The sequence below is a fragment of the Solea solea genome, chromosome 11, assembly GCF_958295425.1.
Source record: "Solea solea chromosome 11, fSolSol10.1, whole genome shotgun sequence".
NCBI lineage: Eukaryota > Metazoa > Chordata > Actinopteri > Pleuronectiformes > Soleidae > Solea > Solea solea.
In genome coordinates, this window is record NC_081144.1 from 19604358 (window position 1) to 19626553 (window position 22196).

Here is a 22196-nt window from a genome sequence, read left to right on the forward strand (position 1 = left end):
TTTATATTCATTGTTTTGATTTGTGAGTTCTCAGGTTATTGTTCAACATGTGCAGCATTGATTCAGCTGGACAACCCACTCAGCAGTGATTATACTAAGGATACATGGACCCTGGTGTCTGTGCTCATTTAAATGGATTTAACAATCCTTCAGTCCCTCGTGTGCCAAAGCCCCACATGTGCAGTGACTGTAATGGAGCCTGTAGTTAGGTCACAGTGGCAGCATCTGCATCACAAGCTGAAATCAAACAACAATGCACACTTACTGTACTTAATGTTCAGTCAGACTTGCCCTATGTCACTTTTAATTTCTCAGATCCTCCCTCTCTCTCTCTCTCTCTCTCTCTCAAGAGAGAGACAATTGTCTTAGAAAGGGCAAAGGGGCAGCAATTAATTATGATCAGTGCTTACTGCCTCAGTGAGTGAGTGTGTGTGTGTGTGTGTGTGCTTATACATGTACAAGTGTCACACAAGTGTTTTAAAACCAGCCAGCCAGTGGTCAGCCATTTATCATCAGTTTGCTGCATGATGAGGAGGCTTTCCATGCACACACACACGCACACCTCATGCACGCAATTAATTATGAAAAAGTCATAATAGGAAATATGAATTAAGATAAACTTCAACCAAATGTTGAAAGTACAAGCGCCCAACATATGCATCAATGCTTCATTACGTTTAGTAAATAAACTGGTTACCTCATAAGGTTTGGCAAAGATGGCGGACAAAGCTGTGTGAAACAAAACTAAAATACTTAGAGTAACAACATGTCACATCACTATCCGGAAGAGGAGGATAAACAAATGGCTCCTGTCGCTGCAAGTGAAAAACTTTGACATTTTTCATTGCAAAGGATTTAGATTTTTGTCTCTTTACTTGGTTTTCAGTCAAATATGTTTTGAATGCCAATGGAAGTCAATACAAATGAGTGGATTCTCAAATAAAGTTTTTTAAAATAATGCATTAAGATGCAGTTATATAACATGAGGATTTAAGAAATAATCTGACAGTGTAGTGGATGATCTACATTCATATTTCCAATGAGATGAAGTTAAATGTTTCATCAACAATTTCATCAGCAGTTCATCAGTCTTAAAATACTACCTTTTAAGTAACATCAAACAGAAAAATCCAGTGTAAAATGATTACATCGTTTAGTCCACAATATATAGATTTTTTTTTTGCTTGAAACAATTGATAATCACATTTGTTGCACCTTTTTTTCTATTGTTAATCGGTTAATTGGTCATGGCTTTAAACAAGATATATATTATTCAACCTCTCTGACTTTTATTTATTGGTTTTTGACCAATCTGTGTCATTAATGATCATGCAGGTGCATGATGCTGTGGGGTATAAAACACAAGTTGTATCCGTGTCAGTGTCATTGGTGACTCTGTAACCACAACAAGCCAAGCTTAGTGAACCCTTTATCCAGTCGTCTGTGATAAATTGGACATAGATACTCTTCTGCCTTTTAACCAGGTGACACATGTTTACACATCACCTATCATCTCCAGGCTGTTGCTTGATATGTTTCCCAAAGGGAGCAATAAACTGTCACATTATCACATTACCGAGGCGGTCAAGTGGCTCTATATGCTGCGGATGTTACCACACACCTACACATGTCAGCAGTCACACCTTTTATGTCCCTAATGGTATTCGTTTAACTCGTAAAATGAATGCATATGTACACATGTGCTGATACTTTATGAATCTTACTGAGGCTTCCTGATGCAACCACTAGGAGTCCTAATGTCTCTGCAAACATAGGCTCTGCTGAAATGCCCCTGAATCACACACAGAAAGTGCAGGTTTGCTTTTCAGTCACTGTACCATGTGTCTGGTGTCCCAGAGGAGGGACGCACTAAAATAAAACAAATCAATCACTATAAACCTACACAGAAATCCCTGGGCTCTTTAAAACCACACACTGGTTCTTATTGAATTACTATGAGCAGCAGTGAAACCAGACAGCCAGCACACACAAGTCACTGTGGCTTTAATGATATCATTAGGCAAAGCCTCCACTATCCTGTGTTACAGCACTGGAGATATGGGCTTCATTAAAGAGCAGTGTCCATTCTCTGCTCTCTTTACCTGTCCATACAAATGAATGGAGATGTGGATTTACAAAATGGAACATTTAATAAAGCATTAGATGTGTGGATGTTTTGATGCCTGGATTAGACAAACAGTATATTGATGTCATGGAGGCCATTTGCCATACCATGTAATGATAATTCATTCCGAACATTTGCACCTGCCTTGTCACTCTTCTACTTTTCCACTCTCTGTCTACTGCTCACATTCCCTCATTAACCTTTATAATAAAATGTTACTAATGTGTTCAAGTGATAAGCCAATGAGATACTCGCTATCTATAGTATATTAAAAAGTATAAAAGTCAAATCTGATATGTAAACCCTGAAAATGACATAAATCATTCACTAAACACATGCAGGCAACCTATCTCTCACATAGTTGGAGCAGACACATTAGCATAAATATGTAATGATTTAAAAGAGGTGAAACATTTTATCATCTGATTTTGGCACTGATTTAAACTCAAAGCTGTGATTATCTGTGGCGTGTCAGGCATAAAAACAAGTGGCACAAGCACCAACCATATATTTTATTATTATATATATATTTGGAGTTAGTGAATGCATATTTGAATGTGCAGAATACTTAAACACAAGTCTCATTATGGAGGAAGCACGTAGGACATTGACTGAGGAATGTGGTGTAATTTGATAAGCGCCTCCTCTGGCATGCCAAGCAACAGAAACACCGGAGTGCAGGGAAGGAACGATATGAATGTGCACAGGGTTCAAGAGTACCAGTTGTCCAGTTGCCCCAGGCAACCAAATTGCAAGTCTTATGAACATCTAATTTGTCCTACATGTTGACAAAACATTTGTGTGAGTTATAGAGAATGTATGCGTCATTCCTACAGTATATGGCCTTTTTTAAACATTATTTTTAATGGGTAAATGATGTGGGGTGATTAATTACAGATCAACTGTAACAAGGGGACACTTGAGGAGGTAAACTGACGTTAATGGAGCTAGTTGCACCAGGAAGATATACCATTTGGAGCCACTCTGATGTTATTAGGCTATAGTCTGTGTAACTCAGTTGATCGGCTTCTCTGAAAAATTTAACTGTGGGGTTCCCTAAACATATTAAAAATAAATAGAAAAAAAAGGGCTTTTTTTTCAATTTTGGTTTCACACATTTAAGGATGTAATATGCTCTGAAAATGTCTATCTAAGTTTATTATTTATGCATTTCTGTGATTCTGAAATGTTGCAGGAAACAAACTCATCTGCTGCATGTTCACATTAGAGAAAGGCTGTTATCTGACACGCACCACAAATGACTAAATACCCTATCCTTGAAATGTGTAATCTAAATTTAGTAACATTATATCATCACTTTTAAAACTGTCACCTCTTCTTAGTGAAAGTTGTATTTCAGTGCGACAGAGAGAGAGAGAGAGGGGGGAGAGCGAGAGGGAGGGAGAGATTTGTTATGATGTTAACCATTCTTGATGTCACTATATCGTGACTAAAATATGGGGCATAATTACACAGAACCATTATCATTTCATTATAAACAAATAAAATATGGCCACCATTCTGTTAGATTTGGGACCCAAACGCCTGTTTGCCAGCCTGCCAACATTTTTCAAACTTCCTGCCGGGTGTGTGTTTTTGTGTGTTTGTGTGTGTTGGTGTGTGTGTGTGTGTTGCTTCCCACTTAATTTTTCTGGCATGCATAAACAGGCATGTAATGATTCACACGGTATGATGATACCGCCTGGCTCACGTCGTGAGTGCTAATGCTAATATTATATGTGGCCTGTATGTGTGTGTGTGCGTGTGTGTGTATCTGTGTGTGTGCATGTTCCCATACACACAGCTGTTGTCTAGTGGAGACACAGCGGAGTGGGTCAGGATGGGCTAAGCGTTGTTCCAAAGAGAGGAAATGAAGACAAATGAACTGAGAGGAGCTAAACACTCTCCCAGTCAGCTCCATATTACTTATCCTCCACAGATCCCTTCACACACCTCCTCCTCCTCCTCCTCCTCCTCTGTCCTGTGCCTCTGGCCCTCCCTCTCTTTAAAAAAATATTACAAAGGCAAACAGAAAGACTCGATACCGTAATGAAAAGCACAAAAGCGTGTCAGTTTTGGTGCTACTTTGTGTCACCGGCAATTAATTCCACAGTGGTAGCTGATGGGGGCCTGTGGTGCTATAATACTAATGCTAAAGCCAGCAGTGCATGGATGTCCCCTATAAATTTAAATCTACATCAGGCACGCTTCCCTCTCTGTCCCTTATATTCATTGCTATTGTGTGTCTGTGTGTGTGTGTGTGTGTGCGCATGCCTGTGTGTGTTTGTGAACTTATGGCCTTCAAGGCACCTCAGTGAAAAAGTTCAAGGTGATGGATGGGCAGCCGACAGTGCACTTTGATTTTCTGAAAATAACACAATCATATGCTACATTTCCCCTTTCAGGGCTATTAACAGGGAGAGGCTGTGATGGAAGTGTGTGAGTCTGTGGCTGTGTGTGAACTGACTGGACAGCTATGGAGACAGGGTTTGAAATGAGCTTTGAATCAAAGGTGCTCTTCTAATGGACTCTATTTGCTTCTTTGCTCCCTTTTCGGACCGTGCACAAGTACTAAGTAATCAAAGAGGAAGCAGAGAGAGAGAAGGAGGTCACTGTCCTCCTCCCCTTTTCCCATGTCTTTGCCTGGAAGGGAAGCCAGTGAAAGAGAAAGAGAGAGGGAGGAGAAAAATAAAATGGAGTAATTTGTGGTGGTATTGATCAACAGGTCAGGGTTATTGACCAGAGAGCGGGGAGAGATGGAGAGATGTGATGAGGAGGAGGAACGGGAGAGTGAAATGATGTAGTGGTTTGTCTGGCCAGGAGACATCCTCGAAGGAGTTACCTCCTATGAGCAGCCAGGAGACCCATGAGGTGCATAATGGATGAGTGCAAAACCAGGGCACCCACAGCTCAGCCGGCCCAGGCATCTCCCTCATGGAGCCACTTTCATCAACTCCTTATGATGGGGTGAAGCTCTCCACTCAATGTGTCCTCCAGGGGCTTTTTCAGCCAGGCACATCAATATTAATCGATATGCTTTAGGGGAAGATAATGCCCTCTACCCCTCAGATCTCAAAATCTCTTCTAAATGTAGCTTTCAAGAAGAATCCCCTTGTACTATTTTCACTTCTCCCATATGGTGGCACTAATTCCAATTGGCAAAAGGCTAGTTGGCTTCCTCTCCTACTTTAAACACAATTCAACATGCTTTTGCCTGCAGAATTGGTCATTTCTTTTTAAACTATCCTGAATTCCCTCCAGTGACAATGGCAGTGAGTCTGTGGGCACCTCGTTGTGATTAGGCACAGCAATAAGGAGCATATGGAAGAGGCCATCTCCCTTTTATTCAGTGCAGCCCAGCTCAGCACTTGAGAGCTGCCTCTTCCTGGCTTGCCTTCCAAGCTCTCCCCAGGTTGTCTCTGACTCTCATCCTGCTGCCATCTGCCACTGACTTGGTCTCTCTCCAGAAATCCCAGTATAAAAAGGAGCATCCTCTCCTCTCCATAGTGGGAGCGAGCATGGAGGCCCAATTTACTCTCCAGTCCTTTACTGCAAAGGAAACTGATGACCAGTGACCAGTAACCCTTGTTAATCATATGGGAGTAAGTGACAGAATGACTTGAAGTGTTAGAATGTCCAAACCACCAATGCTAAGCTCTTCATCTAGCACTGAGCAAGTGACATTTGGCAGCAAGAAGAACATGAAAAACACAAAAATATGATGACAAAAAATAAATCGGTACTAAAAATAGGTCCATTTAGGTTTCATCAAAATGAAAAACATAATTTTCCGAATTATTACCAGTGCAGGTGCTGGGAATATTCCTGTAAATAAAGAATTCAGTCCTTAGAGAGCTGCCTTGAGTATTATCTTCTCTCACCACCATTCCCCGAAATACATGAATAAGGGAAAAGAAAATATTGTGGCCCACGCTGACTGTTTGGGTAACATTTAATGGTCATGTGTAGCTAGTTATTGAAGACAGATTTAATCTATCAGTTTTGTATGAAGTGTCCACAGCAGACCTTGCAGATAGAGAGAGAGAGACCTAGAAACCCCAGAAGTCATAACACATTATGTCTTCTGGGGTGATGCATGCTGGGTAACAGCAAACAACAAACAACAAATGCAGGTAAAAAGGCACAGAATGGTAGCAGTGTAGTTTTGTTTGTTGTTTTTTTATTCTATTAGGGACAAAAAAAAACTAAAAACTGTGTTAAATGTCTTAAAGTGTATGTTCATCATATAATGTGCTGGACACTGTATGCTGCAGAACTGTCCAGTATAAAGATGTTAGAGATTTAAATACAAACTCATTGACTGAAACACACAAAGCAGTTAAGTTAATGTAATGAACTTCAATCAACATAGCGCATCAGTTTTACTTGATCAGCTTCACTAATTGCCACTTACAAAGTTAAAAAGCTATGGATGCAGTTATACAATGGAGCGAGCTGACTGAATGCATGAGCAAGATTGTGGATAAATCTTCTTTTTAGTAAACAAAGAAAATAAATAAACCTCCTGTCTGCAACTCAGCCAGACCTGTTAGGAAATGTTGTCGTGAGGAAGGACCCACAGTTGGTCTTATGCAGCCTCACATACAGCAGGAAGCTGGGCACAGCGCTCGTCTACAGTGTGAGGCTTTGTTTTGGCAGGAAAAAAAACCCAAAGACCTGATTTTTAACTCTTGCAGCTGTCACATCCTGAGTGAAAACAACTTTTCTACAGCCTGAGCCTCTAAATCTGCACGCTAACCCTAGGTTTATGTTGGATGATGATCTCTCGGAAAAGCTGATGTCTCTCTTCTAATTGGTTTTTGCAGTGAGGAGACACCAACTGGCTCTGTGCAAAGTCGCCCTTACCGCTGAGTTTCTTTACTGGGTTTCACTGAGAAATTGGAGCGGTAGTGTAAATGAAGCAGCAAAAAATTTGTCTGAAACCCCACATGTGGTAAGAGTGACAGAGCAGCAAGTTGCGCCTGTTCCTCCTCCTCCTCCTCTCCTCCTCCTCCTCCTTCTCCTTAAGCATGCAGACACTCCTTTTTAAATGTAGGGAAGGAAACACTGATGAAAGATGGGATGATGTTGCTGGAGACGGAGCAAAGAGAAAGCAGCATGTGAACGTGAGAGTAGAGGACAGGCGTGGAGAACATGAGACCACATTAGCTCTCGCCACTGTGGTGTGATTTCTATGTGTGTGTGTGTGTGTGTATTTGTGTGATTACATGTCTCAGTGTGTGCATGTCTTTGCATCCTATCCCTGCACATGTCTGTGGAGACACATTTTGTGAGAGTGAATCGTCCCTCACACTCCCACAGAATGCCTATACTCGCAATTAGCAAGCATATAAATACTGATGTGTGTGTGTGTGTGTAATATGAAAACCTGGTCTTTATATAAAGACCCCTTCATAGGTCTAAGCGAGATAATGGGGAGCTCAAACAATGAGCGCAGAGACATGAAAAAAAAGGGGCTGCACTCCTCATAATAGTGGCTTAGCTGAATAATTGAATTTAGGAGCATGCTGGCAGCCATGCTGGTTTTCTTCCTGTATATTGCAGAGCAACCATAATCTCTTCTTAAGAGGCGTCTCTGGCTGCCTGCTGCTAAGTTTGTGGAGGAGATGTAAGGTGACAGAATCGGGTTCTGTCACCAGTGCACTCCATTATTGATAAGATTGGGGGCAGAGGAAGCTCAGAAACAGAACTGGAGACTGGAAACAGCAACTTTGGAGCTGGAAAAAAATATCTGTTCATACCAACACACAACTTGGTTACATTGCCCGTGTGACGTGAAAGAAAGGCTGCACAGCTGACAGTGGTCAGGCCCACATCCCCTGTAAAGCACATGTAGCTGTACGTGTGTGCAATCAATTGTGTATGCCCACTTTCGAGCAGAAAGTTGTGTTTAGTTTTTCAGTGGCCTTCAGTGTCGGAAGATGAAACTGCATGTGTTAGAGAGCGGACAGCAGCGTTGCCTGCTTCAGCCTGGAGGCTAAGATTCATGTTGGAATAAAGAAGTGATGAAGAAGACTGCGTTCGCTCAAACCTCTCTATCACAGCTTGGTCGCATAAGGACAGATACCATATCCATATTGAAAGCCTATAGCTTAGGGTTTGTAAAGGCAGAATGCTGATCAAAATTATTAATTCATAACACACAGTTCTTAAGTGTATAGATACAGATATTGTAGGAACACTTTCCTGGACCATGAATGGTTTGGGCAGGTTTGAATGTCTTGTCAAAATGAGCACCAACATTTCACTGTGCTGCCTATTAAGCATAAATACAGCTGAACCTTTTCTCCCACCTCAGCATATGTGCATTTTTCCTGGGCAATGTATTATTTAACAGGCAGAGATGCAAAAAAAACAACCTACATTTATGCCTATACAGTATATCTGGATATATAAGGTGCTGAATCCCATTTCAAATCTACTAATATTCAGTGTCTTATATACAGCTCATAAGAAAACCTCTCTACATGTTTATGTACTTGTTTGTTTTTTTAAATCAAGGAAAATCTTTTAACTGTTAGACGCATACACTGTTTTCAGTGTCGCTGTAAAAAACTACTATCACTGACCAGTTTATCAGGTGTTGCTTTTTCATGTCAAACTGAGGAGGACTGTTGTTTCCTGTGTCGATCACTATCGTCCCTGTCTGATCATGACAGATAACAATGTGTTTTTCTTAATTTACCCTTCATGAATTATTCTCGTATAACAAGGCTGATTAGGCAGATGGTCTTAGCTTTCAAGAGCTGTCATATTTCAGGCCTGATTTATGAAGATGCTGCATCTGCTATGTTCTTAGACCATAAACAAGTGCATGTACAGAAAGAGAAATGCTGGGAAAACGGTGCGTTTGCTGTGGGTATGTGTTGGTTTACTGCACCGCAGGAAACGTGAAGTGATGCACAACTAATAATAACCTTATATTGAGACTTCCATTGATCCCATACTGAATGAACAAGGGTTAGCAAATAAACAATAAATCACTGTGCTTAAGCCTTAGGCCTGAATCACAGCCTGTCCATGCTGAGATCATCAACGGTTCACAGTTTGGTTTTGAAATGATTTAAAAATTCTCTCAACAAGGTTTTGGTCTAATTGCCTTGGCAGCCTTCGTCTTTTGGAATGCCCAAAATATGAACAAAAGGGAAAACTGCTTGAGGGTTTGAAATTTCCTCACACACAAGCAGGTGTGAAAAATGCATTGCATTATCATTTGCCTGCCAAAAAAAGGAGGAAACAAGTCGAAATGGTGGCAATGTTTTTGAAGATTTCTTTTCTTTTAATTTCTGAAAGAGTTTTATAAAATAGGACAATATAAAAGCACACATGGACAGGAGGAAAGGATTTTTCTTTACCCTCTAGAACAGTTAAATAAAATAAATGAGTGGTCTTTGTATAATAGTAAACATTCAGGCTCAAGATTTGAATAGTTTTCATCCTACTATGCTAACAACTTCAACCCTTTCACCTCTGTACTTGTCTGCAGGTGTCAAACTATTGTCAAAACACTTGGCCACCCCAACAGCTAAAAGAAAAAAAAAGAATTATAGTAAACATATTTGTCTGTTTGTCACTGCTTTTGTTTGGTTTGTTTGTTTATGCTTAATGCCAGTGGGACTTCATTAAAGATAAAAAAAAAAAAAGGTAACCACAGCAAAGAGAGACTACAAATAGCACAGAGAAAACCTCAGAGGAGCAGCAACAGGAGTAGCTGAGGTGACTGAGCGACGGAGTCAGGAGGGAAAATATCAGGTGCCAATTGTAGACAGACACGCTGGGTGCACAATGGAACATTCCTGTGTCAGTAAGGAACTATTAGAAATAGTTTCAGCCTCAATTAAGCCACCGTCTTGAGAGCATTCGTAGCATTTTTTTCCTCCTCTGACATACTGGACTGAATGAGGCATGTGTATAAACTGGGCTTGTTTTTCTTTCTCCTGCATCACCCCAACTTGACTCTCTGACTCTCTCACGGTTTCCAACTTTATCACTCATTCTCTGGAAACTGCGCATGGTATAAGGAGAAGCTGCCGTTTGTAAATGAGTTCATTCTGTGTGTTAGCAAGGTCACGACCCAGGCGCGCTGCTGTACCAGCAGCATGTTTTGCATTCAGGGAGAAGGAGGAGGTGGAGGAGGTGGAGGAGGAGGAGGGTAGCAACATTGATTGCTCCTTTATGTAATGGCAGAACACTGTGTCAGCCTACACACACACACACACAGAGGTTTGCACATCTATTCTTCTCTGCATTGACCTCCATTCATTTGGGCGTTTAAACAAAGCATTACCCCGAACCATTAACCATTAACCATTACCATTACCTTAACCTAACCACAATTCAAATCTTAGCCATTGGCTGTACCAGTTCCTCGGAAATGAGGTTCTAGGTCAGTGTTTATACTAGAAAAAGGTCTTAAAGAGGTAACAAATACAAGTTAACACACTCTGACACACACACATTCTCAAACCCTCCAATCTTAAGCAAAGAACTGCTGGTAATGGTGCAGAGAAAGGTCTTTATAGTTTTACTGTTTTTTTTTTTTGACAGTTTGTTCATTCTGAGAACAACATGGATGAAAAAAGAGGAGAAGAGAAAAGTTATTTCTTCTGAATCACCTTTGGAAGAGTCTCCATACCTCTTTTCTTTTCTTCTCTCTTTATTGAACTGGTTTAAAGAAGCAATTTTTCTTATATTGAGCTGGTAGGGAAGGTACGACGTTCCTTTGTGAGCAGATGTTTTCTTTATTTCACGCTGGGTTCTGTATGATTGCAGCGAGATCAATAATTGATTGCATTGCCCCCTCGAGGACCACTTATCAGAGTTCAATAGAAACCTTGCATGGTTGCTTTCTACCCTCAGATCCGTTACCAGGTTTAACTGCTGACCACAGCTGTGTTATTCATTTGAAGATCTGAGCACATTATTACTATCATTATTATTATTATCACTAATAAAATGTTTTTGTTTTTTTTAATGTATTCCATACATTGACAAATAACACCACTCTGGGACGTGAGACTCTTGTATTGATGAATGTGGGAGGAAACTTCTCTGCAGTTGTAATCAATGATATACTGATTTATTGCTGTCATGCTGACTGTATAGGAGAAATAAATGGAACCTTCCCTTGAAAAAGTGAAGCCTAGGAAGTAGTATGGAAGTAGCCACCAGGGGGCATCTCCACTGGTTGCAAAACAAGCACTTTAAATGGAAGTCTGCGGAATATGAGCTTAATTCTCACTCACTCACTCACTTCTACTGCTTTATCCTCCACATGAGGGTCACGGGGGGGGGGCACTGGTGCCAATCCCAGCCGACACAGGGCCAAATAGAGACAAACAGCCACCCACTCTCACACTCGCACCTACGGTCAATTTAGAGTGTGGGGAGCGGAGTGAGAAAAATCCTGCAATTTTCTTTTAGAAAACTAAAAAATATTCTTTAAAAAGTCCTGGGAGGAATTTGACATGTGTGTACACATACTGTACATTCACCACCTGTATGCATCGCACAAACTTTACGGTCTTAACCTAATGAGGCAAGCTGCTCAATACAGAGTGCATGACTTGCTGTTGCCATAGCAACCTGCCTTACTCGCTGCAAAGGTCCTCGGGAACACATACACTGATATAGACGCTAAAACCCTCTTATAGAGAGAGGGAGAGACCGAGAGAAGAGTGGACTGTTAAAAGACGACACATCTGTATTACTTAGCCCGAGCCGAAGAGAAAGGCTCCATTTATTAGGAAGCTTGTGGAAGATGTCCCCAAGGAGTGCTAGAGCGTAATGAATTTAGACCCATTCAGCGCTAATGCAATGTCACTTCAAAGCCACTGAGCTGAATCTCCCTCCGTCAACTTCACTTGTCTGATTTCCTGACAGTCAATAGGTCATTAGTCAGAGCGGAAGCCACCGTTTGCTGATTTTAATCTGATCATAGCACAACTGGCTTCACCTATTCATCACGTTTGCCATTTGTGCATCACTGCTGTGACGCTCACAGTAATTCAGCCACTATTCTTGTCACCCATGTAAAGTTCACAACCGTTAATTATTCATGCCCACCTTTCCCTTTTCCTTCCTTCTTTTGGTCTTCTTTCCTGTCCAGCTGGTGCTTTTTGGACTGCTGTGAAATCATTGAAACCTGACAGGTATCTTGTCTCTGCAGAGAATAGTGTTTCTCTCCTAAAGTAGCCATTTTAAGTTTGTCACAGCAATTCTGTCAAGTCTTATTGGGTCTGTACCTGGACCTGCCACGACAGTCCATTTCTCCTCTTTTTTCACTTCGAGGTACAGTAAATGCAGCAAGGCAGCAAAAACAATGGAACTGACGAGGAGCACCACGTACTGTGGGCATATTATCTAAAATGAATAGGACCTACTGCTTTTGGGAAATATTTATTGAATCTGTGTCTGTATTAATCAGTATGGAAAGGCACAACGCTAATATCTGCTCTTTATAGCTGTTTTTAAAGTTACAGTTAATAAAATTACCAACAATAACAGTAACTTCTACTTTGATCCACAAAAGAAATGAACAGAATGTGCATTGTCTTAGACCGATGATGATCGTGTAGCATCAGAACTGGCAAAGGAAGAATGAGTGGGAAAACAGGTCTATTTTATTTATTTATTTAGTATTATTTTTTACCTTGCCTTTCATAGCCCCCATAGTGTCCTTATGCTGCAACTCACAACACCATGTTTAATGGATGAGATGTCTAAACATGGGATAAAGTTTTACCTGGACAAGACATTTGCCATGACAAGAGCAAACTGGACACCCTGCCGTTTCCACCCAATGGGATTTTTCTCTCCTGTCTCCAGTAGCGAGAAGAAAAACAGTGCGGATGTGAAGCTTTTAATGCTGCAGGGCTAGAAAGAGATTACTCTGCACACACTCACACACACTCATTGCACGCAGAGAGAATTTTGCCCACCAATTTGCAAGTTTTATATTCATACTGGAAATTAAACTTGAGTGTGCCTGTGCATCTTTCAGCACAGAAGCACACACTTTGGCTTTAGCGAGCGAGATAGATTCTAAGCAGCTGTCAAGTGCCTGCAATCATGTGTCTAATATGTACAAAATATGAAACTTTATTACTGGATGATAGAGCACTATGTTGTCTGTCAATGTATTTCTACAGTTTGACTGAATATCAACAGAATGAACCAGTCAAACAAATCAAACAGATATTGCACAGCAGCTGTCAGCGGTGTGCACACTGAAAGAACATATTCAGAGATGCTTTTATTTTTAATGCCTTTATCTTTATTTAAGCTCAACAGCAAATGACATGCGATTCTATTATAGTATAGAATTAGATGTCTAAATGTATAAAATGTATAAAAAAGATGTCTAATTTATATGCTTTTGAATAAAATCAAACACTGCATGCATTTAAAATATATCCGACTGTCATGACACATTTGAGAGAATAGAATCTCAAAGGACAGGCCCAGTGGTCCCAGTGGTTATAGGTTATAGTTGCTCTCATTACAAGCACGTGTTCTATTTGTTTTTGGAATTCCAGGATTAGACTGAGGCTAAATTATGATTATATCTATTATTATTATTGTCTATTGTTATCTAATGTAGTGGCAAAGTGCCTAAAGTTGGTTGAGCACTCATTATGTAAGCATGTATAATATATATAATATAGATTTTTCAACAATCATTAAAAAATGTACAGTGTAAACACTTAGTGAGACTCTCAACACCACAGCTGTGTGTGTGTGTGTGTGTGCTACCTGTGGGAGACACTGCATTGCATTATAATCTCTCTCGTTGTCTTTGTTAAATAATGTGTTTGTGAGACATGACCTCAGGACTCTCACTGGTGTCATTACAGCGTCTGCAGTGTTAGCGATCAATCAAACTGGGTCACTGTTGGAGTTCACTGTCGCACGTTCTTGCTGTCACATGAAGGAATTCCCCTTCAGTGCTGTTTCACCATTCACTAATGCTGGTGTATAACAGTATAACACTAGTATAATACCAATAACAGTGTTATACTAGTCACAGCAACCATACTGGTGCTATTCTTTTGTTTTTTACTGACCAAACAGGTTTTCCTTTTATTTGGAAGAAATCCAAAATGTCATATTATTATTTTTCTAGTGTTTTTACCCTCAGAAAAGAATGCTTAGTCCAGAGTATGCACTCGATACCTTCACTCTGACAGAGCCTTCAGCTCTGGTGTCAGTCTTTTGTCAATCCACTAACCTCGAGGCTAGAGGGAGGTTTTCTTATAGGGAAACACTGCTGAAGAGATGTGTTTGTGAACCACTGCAGGCAGTGTATGATTTATTTTAACAAAATCATTTGCTTGATGACATTACTGTTTACTGTGTGTGTTTCTTTTTGCTTTGGTCCACTACAAACTCTTTTATCCTTTCTTGTCTTACTCTAACACATCTGTTCTTCCTCTCTCTTGTACACATGTGACACAGTTTGAATTTCACCCATTGTCACTCTCCTGTCATGGCTTCACCTCTCTCAGCCATGCACTGACACACACACACACACACACACACACACACACACACACCTTCATGGTAGCACCTGGCTCGGCTCGTGTGTGTGTGTGTGTTTTCGGAGAAAGACAGACAGACACCTAACGCCAACACCCTGCAGACACACATGCTTTTTCAGGAATACAGATGCATTCACAGATAGCTTTGCGCACACACACACACACTTCTTTTCTCCTATGGTACAAAGGCAGTGAGCTCAGGTAGCTGTCAGGTGCTCTCCCACAGGGAACAGTGGGCAAGTCAAAAACATACTCCTTGCCTGTCACTCCACACACACACACACACACACACACACACGCATGTGCACGCACGGATGCATGCACGCACACACACACGCACACACACTGTGTGCTTTGGTGTGAGGAGACAGACAGAATGAGATGCCCTGGGCAGATGCTGGACCAGTTGTCTTTGCTATGTGTGTGTGTGTTGTGGGGACCTAAATCTGTTTACAAAATCATGGGATGGGGACATTACAGTACACTGAGTCCCCATAGCGTCCATTATTATTACTATAAGGCGAAGACATGTTCTGTGGTTAGGATGAGGAAGTCCTCTGAAGTCATGGGAAACCAGACTGTGTGTGTCGGACTGTTTGCCGGTCTATCCGGTCCGGCACCAGACACCTGCCAGGGAGTGGACATGCTGCCTTGCATTTAGTCCCAGCCTGGGTGCCAGAGATAAGGAATGGTTGTTTACTTTTCCAAACAAGATGGCTCTTTTTAGAGTGGACTTGTGGTGTTATGTTCTTTTATACATTCTATTCCAATCAGGTGAGCTACCTGTGAGAGCTTGCCATCTCTTCACCACTTCACCACAAGTGAGGCAAGGATGTCACGCCATCAGGCTGCCCAACAGCCCTTAAAGTGGGCGCAGGCCCACAGCAGCTGTAGCCGCTACGATCCAGGTCAATTACTCTCTAAGTTGCTGTGTACACACAACACACTATAAACAAACACTCACAAACGTCTTGTTTGCTTTGGGCATTCAGGAGCATTTGACTACGTCCACAGTTTGCTGTTTCACATTTGATCAAAGCTCAGGAGTGAAATTGGTGGACTGGGATCAAAGTCTTAGCAGTTGCTGTTGCTTAACTCGTGCAGCCTTCAAGTGTGTGGCTAACCTTGTTTTTTTGTGTGCCGCTGTCTCTCCGGGTCTTTTCCCAGACAGCAACCCACTGATATTTCAAAGACTGCAGTTTCTTTAAAGCGCGAAAATGAACTGTCCACATGGCTGGGTATCAGCCGGGTGCCTCTAGATAGATTTCACTATTTCTGCTCCTACATATACTGTACTGTAAAAAGCCTCGTCACATCCAGCAACACACTGTGCCTGCTCTGCTTGAGTGGACAGATTCTTCCTGGATGAATTGAGAGCATCTGTGTGCTTTTCGCTGGGATCATATTTAATCCCTGGAGCATTTGTGTTGCTGTTGCTGAGTAGAGTTTTGCGAAACCAACAACTGATGCATATTGAGATCCATGCATTTCTGGTGTTTATTATTATCAGAATATGTGCATGCACAGTTCAAGATCATAAACTTAGCACAAAAATTGGTATTGGTTTGGTGGATTATTTATTTTCTTTTTTAAATGGTGCCACATTTGTAAGGAATATGTGTTTGTGGGTGGAGCAGCAGAGTTGAGTATGTGGGTTGAGCCCATGAAATATTTGCCAAATCTTCTCTGCCAATGCCAAACATCTTATTTTGCTATTGACTCTTGTTTGGTGTCGTTTATTGGATTGAATGATTGAAGTCTGAAGAAACGAGTCTCTGATAAACCCAGCTCTGTGGGGGCGAGTGTTGTCATCTTGCTGCTCAACATACAAAATCCATTTTCCTACAAATGTGGACAAAGGAATAATTGACCAAACATAAATCTCCTTACTTTTTGTGTTTTTAAGTTTATTTATTTAGGTTTATTAAGACAACTAACTAACAATTATCGAACTGTTGACATTGATATGATAAAATACTTGGCATCAGGCGAATAACAAACCTCCTTTTTCTCTTTTTGTCTTCCAGCCTGTCGAGGAATGCTGTGTGGTTTTGGCGCCGTATGTGAGAGTGATCCAACCAACCGGGCCAAGGCTGAGTGTGTTTGCAGGAAAATGGATTGTCCATCCTTGGTGGCACCTGTTTGTGGCTCAGATTCATCCACTTACTCCAACGAGTGTGAACTGGAGAAAGCTCAGTGCAACACACAGCGACGCATCAAGGTGCTGCGCAAGGGACCCTGCTGTAAGTACCATCGCCTTCCCACCAGATAACTACCTCTCCTGGAGACACTGCTTGAATGACTCCATTGTTACAGCTCATTTTCACTTTTCTCCTAAAATAGAGTATCACAATCTCGGCGAATTAATTTCTCTTTCACTTCATTGAAACCTATTTTCAGAAATCCCCCAACTCAAGGACCAACTGTGCGATTTAATTACTTGTAAAGAAGCAAAGATAATTCACATCATTTTAAGGTTTGCATTTCAAAACTTTCAAAAGAGATGAATTTTAGCCGCTTTCCAACTGAAGACAAGAGAGATAGAGAAGATATGCCTGTTTTTAGAGATTTCAAAAAAAGGATCTTTGATTAATCTGAAGTCTTTCAACTTGAGATGAATTTCTTCTAATGCTTTTGCAGTCTTATCATTAGTATACACGTTTTAAACATTTTGAGTGATGAAACTTGTTTTTCTTTTGATCCAGTGAAGATCAATTTCTAAAAGTCTGAATTTAAAGTATTTATAAGAGGAATCTGACCAGAGACTGACACACTCCGTGCCTCTCACGAGGTGAGATGAATTTAAAGACATGGAGGTGCACAAGCTTTTTCAGTGAACACAAACCGGGCTCGGGTTGTTCTGATGTATTTCGGAAAGAAGAGAAGCAGCTGAACACGGAGCTGCAAGCCTCTGAGTGACGCTAAATTGCTTGTTATTGTCAAGTAAATTGATTTCTATTTCACTTTGTCCTAATACAACAGGCTTTTCCTCCCTATCTTTATCCACAATAATAAAACACATCCCCATTATGTCCAATCTATTGTCTTTCCAATATGGCTGTGTTCCCAGAGCTTAAAAGCCACCTGTAACTCACAAAAAGTGTGCTTCTCACTGCTCCCATTGGTTTTTCCACTGGTGGGTGCCTATCCAACTCTCATTGTTTCTCCTCAGCAAAGCTCACCAAGATCCAGACCTTGGAGAGGAGCAGCAGACTCCTGCCAAAGCTCAACCTCAATAATAACTATAGTGTATTGTCAGCATTGTGCCTGCCTGCCTGCCTGCCTTTCCAGTGTGGGCCCACTGCTAATTCCAGGGGTCTGATTACAGTGCCGGCTTCAACCTGGCACTAATAACAAGCTTGGTGACTGCTCGCCACTGGCAGAGAGCAAATAAAGAGATGGAGAGGACACAGAGAGAGAACAGGAGGACAAGAAGTGTCAGTGGAGAGGAGAGAGGAGAAGCATCTGGAGAGGGACTAAGGGAGATATGTTGAAAGAGGAATGAGCTATGAAACATTTAGAGAAAGGCGAACATGCAAGAGTAAGTGAAAGAGTGAGTTAATTTGTGATTCAGGGAGAGAAAGCAGTGCAAGTGCTGTAATGATGGTTCATGGAGCATTCAGTGCATCAGAAGCACCATAATTAGCACTGCTAACAAAAGCGCACAGTGACTTGCAAAAGAAAGAAAAGAAAAGAAAAAACAATAATGATAATACTAATGATTATATTGGTGATAAAAAAACACACATGCTCCCCACCAGAACAGAGACCTTTTCTGTTGTCACTTTACACCTGCAACATCATGCCGATAGCAATGTTAGTTTAATCCTTTCTCTCAATGCTTTTTACAAAACACAATGATCTACTGTAAGTTAGGCAAGTGTGTCTCTATGTTTTGTTTAGTTTTAAACTATTTAATCAGTGCATGACGGTCACTGCAGTAGTCTTTCTGCTTTACAGGAAGTACTTGAGCTGTGAGTGGGTAAATGATTCATTCTTTGAAATGGAATTAAGCTTGTCAAACAATCTGCCATATTTCTTATTCTTTCACCCATTCCTTTAAGATATACAGTCACAACAACATGTGATGTATCATCTCCATTTCCCCCCCTGATGTTTTCAACAGTAATAGCCTGTTTTTATTTAGCGGAGGACCTTTTTCTTCTGAGTCATATAGCTTTTACTGAATGGAAGTCAAGAGTATAGGCTTTGACTTAAAATGATAAATGTACGTTCTTTTGTGAATATAATGCACCCATAAATCCCACTCCTCTGAATTCTGCCTTCTTTGCTTTGTGTGCATTCAGAGTAATGACCAGTCCAACACAAGCAGACATGGTTAAGCATGTGCACCTGGCCAACTACCACAGCTACATGTTTGTTCACACACAGATTTATAGCAGATAAAAGGTTCAACCAACACAATGAGATGCAGTTCAACATTCATCTCAAGCTCTTTATGTGTTTTGAGTTGACGTATATTTGTGTTTGTGCACTGTCGGTACAGGTATGCTTATGGCTTACATGCCCGTCTCTGTCTACTAGGGAGTAAAAGGGAGAACGGTCGTGTTAGGAGGGGGAGTGACAGGTTCTCATTGTCTGTCTGTCTCCAATAAATTCAGCAGGCACAGATGGTCTGGACAGGTCACTCTGACTGAGATTATGAAGTTGTCAGGGCTGATGGAGGAAGAGAGACGCAGAGACGAGAGGGATGAAGCGAGCACAGGAGGAGAGAGGGAGCAGAGAGAATGAGAGAGCTTTTAACTTTAGGAATTGTGAGGGCGGTTGGATTGGTGCTTTTGTGCAAAGCCTTATTTGACCCATTGGATTTGAATGGCAGGGTTGTATCGGGGTAAGTGAATTGGCTACCATTCTGAAAACCAGTCATGTCCAATTCAAATTCAACTTGGGAGTCTTATCTGGCACTCAGGAGCACAGCTTCAAAAAGGGTTCTCTTCTCACTGATTATCCCCCTTTTAAAAGGACTGCATCACTTTGCTAGTACTTAGTACAACTCTGACGCCTGGGGTACGTTTTTATTTCCAGTGAGGCGAGATGTAGCAACCAGTAGATCTCTGATATCTGGCTGACATCTCTGCTCATTCTCCCTCTGCTTTCATAGAGCAGGACTGTGTCGTTTAAGAAAGAAGAAATAACACATTCATACTGTACAAGTGAAATGTAGATCACCTAACCATTTAACACCCAGCGTATCGCAGGTGACACGTTTGACTGACTGATGACTTTGCATTACAGTAATTACGCGACATGTTTGTGCTATACAACATGTGGTTACTACGGTAATTTCACTCGTGCTGATTCTCAGGAAGCCTTTGTCACCAGAGAAGAGAGAGTTGGAAAAATGCCTGTACATGGTTTGCATTTTTTGCCCTGTTTTTGTACATTGAGACAAAAACTCACTATTGAAATATGTTTTGTACTGTTCAAATCTGGTGTTCATGTACAACTACAGTGTTTTAAATTGTAAATCGTTAATGCACCATTTTAACATGCGGTAAATTGTAAGTAACTGCCAGATATTGAACATTATTCTTACTCACAGGACATTTTCTGGCCCTTTTATGGTTAAAATAAGCCATAAAGTCCAGATGGACATTTTGAGGCTTACTTGTTACAGGGCTAAACAATAAATCGCAACCTTGAGTCTTTTTTTGTGTAGTTGTGATTTTCATAATGTGGTCATTCAGCAGGCATGCATACATTATTCTGGTTTCAAACAACCCTCGTCTTATTGTGACAGTTGTAGCCATGGTTCTTAATAGACAATTATAGTGATTTGCTGCGGGTATGCACAACTTTGTCAAGCAAAAGTTCAGTGAAGCAAGGAAGGCTGTCCAGTGTCATAATTGCAGACGGGTTTTAATCAAATCCCAGATTACCTGGAAGAAAAAGCATTAATCACTGTTTATAAACGTAACTCTTCTTATCATAGTTGGTTGCACACATTTTTTTTTCCTGTGCAGAGGACGTTATCCAAACCTAATATGTCAGTTTAATTAATTATTGAATTAATACATTTTTTGACAAGCTGTTGTCTAGATGTCTTCTCCCTCTGACTGCACTGTTCAGCTATGCTCTGTGTGACTCAACAGAGAAAAGCAAAAATGTAATTTAATTTCTCACTCTTAACTCTGAACTGGTTATTACAACACTTATGTGCCAAGGTAGTGGCCTAAGTTTCCTCCTGAGGGCTGGACATGCTGTTGAGGCGTGGGCACTTAGTGGCCCCCCAGTGCTCTCTAATATTCACATAACCTGGCCCTAAATAGTTCAGAGCAGCTTCCGGCCAGTTTCTTCATCTTCCTTTGGTTGCAGTAGATGGAGGATTTGGGATTGCCAGGATTCCATTTTCTGCGGTCAGCCGGTCAAGCGGGCAGTAATTGAGTGGATAATGGCCAAGATATTCATGAAAATTAAAAGGATGAGCTGCGTTTAAAGCAAGAAAAAGAGGGCATTGAGGAGAGAAAGAAGAGAGAGATGTAGCGAGAGCTGGACAGAGAGAGAAACAGCCAACCGAGGCACTTTCCCTGGTATTTTCAACACAGAAGACATTTGGATGAAACTCTCCGTCTCCCTCTCTCCCTCTCTCTCTCCCTGTGTGTGTGTGTGTGTGTGTAGACACGCACACAGCACAATTGGGCAGGGAGCATACACCATGTTGGTTCTTATAATATTGAACTTGGAGCAGCAGTGGTAAATACACTCCCTTTCTCAGAGAGAGTTACAGAAGAGTTGCAAAACTCATCTTGTGTGGCCACTGTAGTGGAACGTGGGATTTTCTTTTTTTTTTTTTCCTGCTTCTTTTTTCCCTGTTGAAAAAGTGCCACAAGTAATGCAAAAAAAAAGAAGAAGAAAAAGTGTATGTGTCTGTTGGTGAGGTGACTGGGGTTCAAGTGAGTGATCAATGAAGTTTGATTTTGTGTGCAGAGTTGGCCATAAGCACAGCCCACTGCCCTCCACTCTCCCCCTCTCTCCCTCTCTCTCTGAGAGTGTGTTATCGCTTCAGGACCGACACACTCTTGTATTCAGTGAAAGGAGGAAGGCATCAGTGCTCCACACCTGCTGCTCTATCTGCTCTAACATTCTGCAGGCACACAGGCCCAGTGCTAGAGGATGTAAACCTTCGTATCTCAAACATAAAGTATGCGGTGCAGCTTGTGATTTTTAAGCTGCAACATATAGAAATGTTCAGAGCATTGAAGGGATGCTCAGCAGTTGCAGTAATTTCTCTGTAAAGCGGTCTCAGACACAGCTAATACGCATTTGCAAATGATGCTGTAATGTTGACAAGTGGTGAGGATCCTTGTCATGGTTCATGGATGATATTAAGTATGGAATTGTAATGATTTTCTCTTTCTGCCGTAACATGTATGTAGAGTGGACAGAGTCATCCAGTTTGAAAATGAACGCCTTGGAAATAGAATAGAAGTGTCAGTTTGACTTCACTAGATTCAAAAAGAATTCTGTTGGTTGGAAATCTGTGGGAAAAT

General features: G+C 41.2%; 1 protein-coding gene across 10 annotated transcripts in view; it reads left to right on the forward strand.

Moving 5' to 3' along the window:
* agrn (agrin) overlaps nt 1-22196 on the forward strand; it is a 225728-nt gene that overhangs the window by 112669 nt on the left and 90863 nt on the right. For all 10 annotated transcript variants that reach the window (XM_058643975.1, XM_058643978.1, XM_058643977.1 and 7 more), the window contains one exon: nt 16713-16928. In XM_058643975.1, the coding sequence (XP_058499958.1) occupies nt 16713-16928 (216 nt within the window). The remainder of the gene's footprint in view (nt 1-16712; nt 16929-22196) is intronic.